At 24.1% G+C, this 7,869-nt stretch overlaps 1 protein-coding gene across 1 annotated transcript; it reads left to right on the top strand.

Annotated features, from left to right (window-relative positions):
- The first annotated feature begins 2,209 nt into the window (after positions 1 to 2,209).
- LOC126905576 (L-xylulose reductase-like) lies at positions 2,210 to 6,723 on the top strand. Its single transcript, XM_050685414.1, has 5 exons — positions 2,210 to 2,380; positions 3,326 to 3,566; positions 4,388 to 4,502; positions 5,515 to 5,725; positions 6,345 to 6,723. Exons 1-5 carry the CDS (start codon positions 2,308 to 2,310, stop codon positions 6,446 to 6,448), a joined length of 744 nt encoding a protein of 247 aa, XP_050541371.1. The 5' UTR covers positions 2,210 to 2,307; the 3' UTR covers positions 6,449 to 6,723.
- Positions 6,724 to 7,869: the final 1,146 nt, after the last annotated feature.

Here is a 7,869-nt window from a genome sequence, read left to right as displayed (position 1 = left end):
CTCCAAAAAAATTACAAATTTAAAAATCGCTAATTTTCGAAATTTTTTCAATTTTTTTTACTAAAAACTGCCGTAACTTTTTCAAAAATGAACGTATGAATATAACTTTTTTTTATATAGATGCTTGATGTCTTTACCTATCATTTGGTATATTTTTTTTGTAAATTTGACACTTAAACTGCCCACAGGGGGGGATTTAAAATGACAACTTTTTCACAAAAAATTAACTTTTTCAACTTAACTTTTGAAAATGTTCCGGAAGGTCTGACACTTTTATATATATCTTAAATTAAAGCTAATGTAATGTACTTTAATTTGAAAAAAAAAAATTTGACCTCTGGACTTGTCTTCACGGTGAAAATGGCTACTGAATGCTATTTTCGTGTGAAAATTCTCGATTTTATCATTTATATTATATTTAACTTTATAATGCTATAACTTATTGAAAAGTTTATGGATCCACACAATTTTTTTATGAGAAATAATATTTTTTAATAAACCCTTTTTCATTCGACATACTTTATCTTAATCGAGATATTAATAAGGAACCAGCAGATCAAGTAGCTTTTGGAATAAAACACCAATTTTTTTAAAATTAAACACTATCTAAAGATTTGCATCGAAGCGTTTATTTTTGATAGTGATTTTAATCACTGTCAGATATCATTTACTTGATCCAACTATGCCACGTCACCACTGTGCCGCGACCCCCCTGTGCTGGGTTTTTTTATAATAAAACTCAAATATTTCAATTATTTATTATTATTTTTATAAATGCATTGAATAATATTTGAAAAATTAAATAATTATGTTTTTCTTTATTATTCGTTAAATTATATTAATAAAACTTTAGAATTTTTGGATAAATTATTTTATTTTAAGGTGACATTTTTTCAATTTTTATTTTAATATAATGTGCTTTAAATTATCTATGTTAACTAAAATTAGCTTAAACGAATTTTTTACAAAAATATTTTTATTTATTACTTGAAACAAAATTAATTTAAAAAATATATAAAATTATTTTTAAAGAGGAAAGAAATATTATAAGTTATATAATATAATATAAGTTCTCAAATATTTTGTTTCAATTGTGCTTACTAAAATGTAAAATACTTTTTAACAATTAATAATATATTTAATTCAAAATCAAGTTAATGCATATAAAAAAGTTTAAATATTTTTTTAAGGCATTTGTATAGCATAATTTTAAAAGTTTTTAAAGGTCCTAATCCTAGTAAGTAATGTACATATTGGATATATATATATATATATTACATAACCCCTTAATTATAGGTCTTAATATGTAATAGGTACAAGTTAATGAACTTAACTTATAGAAATGTAAATACTAGATATATAAATTTTATTTTATAGGTTCAAAAAAATTGTACATTTTGTGTTTAAAAAAAAATGTGCAATCTACAAAACATACTATTGTATTTTATTACTTTTACAAAAAAAAAACTGTATCTGTGTTGAATAGTTCATTATAGTTAACATGTTTTGTTTGCGAATTATTTTATTTGTAGATCGATTTTATTTTCATACATTTATATTTTTTTAAATGTCGTTGGCCTGATTATATAATTTAAAATGTCAGGTTAAAATTTATGCATATTATTTTTTTTCAAGTAAAAAGTCAATTAAAATATTAACTTTAGAATCTGAGGTTTTTAATTACAACCATGTACGGTTGTAAATAATATTGAAGTGAATTAAAAAGCCTCGTTGCAAAAAATTATAAAGATGAATGAACGTATCAGCTAAAAGTCAATATTTATCATTTTGCATAATTATAGTTTTAGTTATTAAGGAGATAGTCAAGAACTGCTCAAGCGCTCTGACCTGTTGGTTGATCCATTGTGCGATTTTTTTTTTACTTAATTATAAAAATACTTTGAAAACAACCAGATATTATTAATAAATATATTATAAAGATATAATTTTTTTTCTATAATATTTAAATAGGTTTTAATTGATTTGAAATTATTAAAGTTCAGAAGATACACTGGATGATAAGTTTGATCAAGTTGGAACATTTGACCTCCAGAGATCGTAATGGAACAACAATACTTTAGACTTCGACCTTTCCTCTCTTTATTATATTGGGTTGACGTAACACGTCCAGTGTTCGTTCATCAGTTTTTGCTTGTTTATAGAAATATTCTAATTTTTTGTATTGCAGATAACACTGTGCCGTGTAGTTATATATACTCATTAGTAGCATAACTCGCTGCATAGTAAACCTGAAACGGGTAGACGATACAATATGTTTAGTATTCCAGTACAAGTAGACAAGTAAACATGACTGCTCCAATCGTTCCATTCGAACAATATTTTAAAGGAAAAAAGTTCATCGTTACGGGTGCTAACGCAGGTAAACTTCCTTTAGACCGGTTAATATTTTTATTTATTTAAAATATTAATTTTTAACTCATTAGTCTATTTATCTTTGACGTGTATTACAATTAAAATTTTTTTTGGAACATTTTACTCTTACTTTATTATTCAAATAAAGTTTGAAAAAAAATTCTAGGTTTTAATTTTACTTAATTTTGTGTAAACAATCCAAATTTGTTAAATTTACATTATCATAGTATAATTATACCTTATCGGAATGATAATTGCTAGAAAAATTCCCAAACCATGATATTCTTTACTAATTTTGTAAGATTTATAAGTTATTTATTGGGTTTTTTTAATTTAAATACTCATTAATTAATTTATATTCTTACATTTAGCTTTATTTATCAATACAATTTTCGTAATAAAAGAAATTTCTATTTTAATAATATTATATCTATCTTTAGATTGATACATTTTTCATGAATACTATTTTAGTTTATTATATGATTTTAAAATTATATTTTCGTTTCTATTAATTAACAAAAAAAATAAATTCTTATATTTTGTACGATTAAATGATAAAAACGATAAACTAGTAACAATTTTCTAACTTAAACAATATTTAAATTTAAAATTTATAATAAGGGTAAATAGTTAACAATTTTTTAAAACTTTTATAAAAAAAGAAATAATGACATTCGAACAGAACTTTTCCCTTGTAAATAGGTTAGAATTATAATAATCAATCAAATACCACGCTGAATTTGTTGAATATTGATGTAAAAATGATTTTCCTGAAAGTGATTAAAATTGATAATTGATTATTGTTAAAAGTATTTTTGAATATATTTTCATTGGAAGTTTTTCTTAGAAAACTAATTTTGTATTATTTATTAAATATTCTATGGAGTTATATTGTTTTCAAAACAAGTAATGTAAGTAATGAAATTAATAACAAAATTTTTTGTATTTTAAGGTATTGGAGAATGCATTACTAACCGTTTGGTAAATATGGGAGCCCATGTGTTTGCTGTTGGACGTGATCCCAAGAAACTTCCACCAGCTTCTTCTAATCTAACTCCAGTAGTTGCTGACGTCGGTAAATGGGATGCCTATGACACCATTAAAGCCCTGGGACCAGTCCATGGCTTAGTAAATAATGCCGGAGTAGCATTCATAGAATCTTTTTTCGAGATGACACAAGAAGGATGGGACACGTAAGTTGCTTTTAATTATTTTAGCATCACGGAAGTCCGTTTTTTCTTATTAAAAATTTATCCCATTATTTTTTTTAACAATTTTCCATACTTTTATATTTAATTTTTCTATATTAATTTATATTTAAATCGTGATTTAACGCCCACAATTTTTTTTGTATTGTGGTTCAAAAGAGTCGTTATCGAGACTGGGAATTATATGTATTTAGACATTTTGTTCTTACTACCACTTTTAAGGGTCTCAAGTTTGTGCAAACTTTTTCATAGGATTATGTAGTAACATAGAAATAGATTTCATTGTAGAATAATATAAACCCCCCTTAATCTCTCCCAAAATTACAACTCATTATGTTTTTTAAATTAATTAACACAAGTTTATACTGGTTAATGGTGTAGTCGCAATAACTTAACAAAAATATAAATTAATTTAATTTTCATTATGTTTAAAAACAGTTATTATTAATAAAAAATTATATAATTAAGTTAAAAATTTAAAGCAAATCGTTTAGTTTTCATAAAGATATTTCTTAATAATATTTAAAAAAACGTACTAATTACTTGGAATTTTTAACTTGTAATCACTATTTCTATAATTTGGTTAACAAATATCCTAAACATTTTGTTATTAGGATATAATAACGCTTGAGATACAACTATTATTCATGTATACTAAATTATTTAAGATGGGTGTGTTGTTGTTAAAGACTAAAAAACCAGTTTTGCCAGATATCTATAACCAAAATAACAAGAATCAGAATCTATAGAGTAGCTGCTATTATTTACTAACAAAGTATTCACAGCGGGACATTTGTTTTTTTTAGTACTCTTAATGTAAATGCCAGAGGAGTTGCTCGAGTCAGCCAGGCTGTTGCTAAGAACATGATAGAAGCTGGAATCAAAGGATCTATTGTTAACGTTTCCTCTACAATATCTGAAGTAATAAATATAACTGAATAACTAGAAAAATATAATACTTAATTTTTTGTTACATACAGAAGGCTAGATTTATTATGTAACAATAAATTTTATGATGTTTTCGACAAAATTGTGAATAGGATTTTTTAGTAGTAGTAATTATTGTTGTTGTTAGTTTATAGAAGTATTAGTCGATCATTTGGGTGGGATGGTAATGTTGTAAATACCGTCGTAAATAATACCTGTTATAGAAATTGTATGCAGCTATAATATTACATAACGCTAGAAATTCTATGTAAAGTTATAATAACTTTTAATTAATAAATAATTTATAAATTAAATTTGACAATTAATCATTTTTTTTTTGTTGACCAGTAGGTAGCATGTGTTTTAACAAGTGATGGTTAATCAAACTCATTGTTTCATCTTACTTCTTGTTACAATACAAATTCAATATTTTATATGAATTTTCAAAATTGTTATGAACTTTAGTTAACTGAACATTTAACGTTAATTTACAATTTGGAAAAACTTTCAATAAAATATGCAAAAAGTATATTTTTTGATGGGTTGAAAAAAGATAATTTTTTTAATAATTGTCATTAAGTTATTAAAAATTGTATAGTTGAATATTTTTTTCTATTGACTTATTGACATGTATCATTTGAATAAAATTTGTTGAAAAATCTGATATTATTACTATTATTTTTATTCGTGATTTATTAAGTGTTATGACCAATACTTTTTAAGGAACTTTGGGTTATTAACAATAAATAGAGAACTAAATGTTTTCCGTGTATGAAATAAGAAATCACCTAGTATTTTGCATGAATTCACTGGAAATTAGTTAATTCATAAATATTTATGAACGAACTAGTTGTAAATGCTAATAAAATGGGTGTATCGAAACGCGATTCTCTTATTTTTATTGAAATGTATTAATATTATTTAAAATATAATTATTAAATTATTCCGTATCCTAGTCATGGGTATTGTTTATATAAAAAATATTAATTGATTATTTTTCTTTTAGAGAGCTATTCCAGATCACACATCATATTGCGCATCAAAAGGAGCTGTTAATCAAGTCACTCGAACAATGTGTGTAGAATTAGGTCCTCATGGTATTCGTAGCAACAGTGTTAACCCTACGGTTGTTATGACCAAGATGGGAATTAAGGCATGGTCTGATCCAGCCAAGTCCAATCCAATTTTAAGCAGAATTCCTCTTGGAAGATTTGCAGGTAAAAATTAATCTTTATAATAATTCATTTTACATAGAAATAAATTGTTATTCCAAATAATGATTTGATTACAATAAGAAAAACTTTCAAATAAATTATTTTATAACAATTTTAATAATTATTATTATGGAAAACAAGCTATTTTTTAATTGTTAATGTTATAAGTTTATTCTAAGCTTTGTGAAGTATTTTTTGTAAATAATTATATCTTGTGTTTTGTTTTTGAATTTATTTTTATGCTCAGTATTACATAATTTTCGCATTATTTATTAAAACGTATAGATTCTTTCATTAAAAATACATTAACTACTTGCTGTATGGCTTTTATCAAGTGTTTCAAATAACGATATCAGTATCATTTAATTATTAATTTTTCTGTTATTACATGAATATATTTGAGTTAATTATCTTAACAGTTAATTGCAGTTATTTTTTAATGAAAGCTGAGAATATTGTTGGTTATAGAATAGTTTTATTTTTAAAACCAATTTGATTTTTATAATCTTAACCGTTATATATTTTTAAATAATAATTAGAGAAAATTTTTATTTTTAGTCTCAAAGATAACTTTGGTATTTGTTATTTTCTAATTTGACTAATGATCTTTTATTGGTTTTAGAATGTGACGATGTGGCTAATGTCATGTTGTTTTTATTGAGTGACTACTCAACATATGTTAATGGTGTGTCAATTCCAGTAGATGGAGGATTTTTGTCTGGTTAAACTGACCAAAAAAGATAAAATCAAACTGTATAACCGACGACTGCTTCATAAACAAAATATAATGCTTTATAAGTGATACTTGGATTCGAATATTTAAAATTAATAAAACTCATTTAATTTAAGACTTTATATTTTATTTTAGTTTTATTTTTTTATAATTTTTATAAATCATTTATTACTATTTTTTAAAATAGTTCATAGAATAACATTTACTTATAGTTTTATTTTGTACATCGAATAAATTTTAAACTAAAATAAAAAAATTATTTGTGAAAGTTTTTTTATTTTTAAGTTTGTTTAAATACTGCATTACATAGCCACAACAAAAAGCTATATGGTTAAGCCTACAAAAAATATGTGCGCCTTAATACACATTCTTTTTTAAGAAAAACTTTTTAAAAATAGTATTATTAAGCATAAAAAATTGTAAGTNATAGTATTATTAAGCATAAAAAATTGTAAGTTTATAGTAACTCAAAATAAAAGGAGAAAATTATTAAGAAGATTTTTATTAGTAATTAAAGGATAATTTATTAAAATTATTTATATTTATTGGTATTTTATGACCATGAGAATAATTGAGTTACTATAATATTTATTGAATAAAGAAAATGATATAATATAATTTTCTCTCGGAATATGAGTACGAGGGTATATTAGAAGATGTAAAATATAGAAAAACAAAGTGATGTTTGAAAATTTATTAATATAATAATAATTTTAAATAGAAATTATTGTGATTAATTATCACACATATATAATCAACAACGCCACTCGTACCAGTAGTTATCTAGGCTTGTGCTGACTGTGAGTCGAGTCAATAAAAACCTCAAGTAGTATAGGAACCACAAGTGGGTTCTCTATCTTCGCAAGAGAGTCTTTATTAGTATTGACTACACAGGTAACCCACTCAAAGATTAGACTAGGCTGGCTAACTTCGTACAAACGTTATTGATTCTCTTTATTTATTTAGACAATATTTTATTCTAGAGATCACTTTACTGTAATAAACAAAAAAAAGAAGAAGGAAGGAAGAACGAAAGAAAGAATAGAAAGAGGCAAAGAGAATGAGTGAGTTGAAGATCGTAAGAATGGAGTCGTATCTCGGGGTCGAACTTTATTTATTTATTAAATAATAAAATATCCCTACCTCATTTATTCCTATTTTTGTTTATTACGTGATTTTTTTTAGAAGTAAGACATGCAAATAAATATTCGCACTTACCTTTNTTTTTTATAAGTAAGACATGCAAATAAATATTCGCACTTACCTTTATTTCCTTTAGTAATTGATTGAGTTGGTTTTATGGTGATTTCTTCTTTCAGTGTTAACAGTCGTTTATACTGTCTTGCGTTTATTTCAATAAATTAGTATCTCTGTATATATAAAACTTAAAAAAAGAGGGATTCTCTACAATGGA

The sequence above is a fragment of the Daktulosphaira vitifoliae genome, unplaced genomic scaffold, assembly GCF_025091365.1.
Source record: "Daktulosphaira vitifoliae isolate Bord-2020 unplaced genomic scaffold, ASM2509136v1 Scaffold_4, whole genome shotgun sequence".
Taxonomy (NCBI): Eukaryota; Metazoa; Arthropoda; class Insecta; order Hemiptera; family Phylloxeridae; genus Daktulosphaira; species Daktulosphaira vitifoliae.
This window is presented reverse-complemented; position numbering and strand designations above follow the sequence as displayed.

Coding starts and splice junctions, on each gene's coding strand:
- LOC126905576 (XM_050685414.1), top strand. CDS start 2,308: ATGACTGCTCCAATCGTTCCATTCGAACAATATTTTAAAGGAAAAAAG. Junction 3,567..4,387: donor ACACAAGAAGGATGGGACAC/GTAAGTTGCTTT, acceptor TGTTTTTTTTAG/TACTCTTAATGTAAATGCCA. Junction 5,726..6,344: donor TCCTCTTGGAAGATTTGCAG/GTAAAAATTAAT, acceptor TATTGGTTTTAG/AATGTGACGATGTGGCTAAT.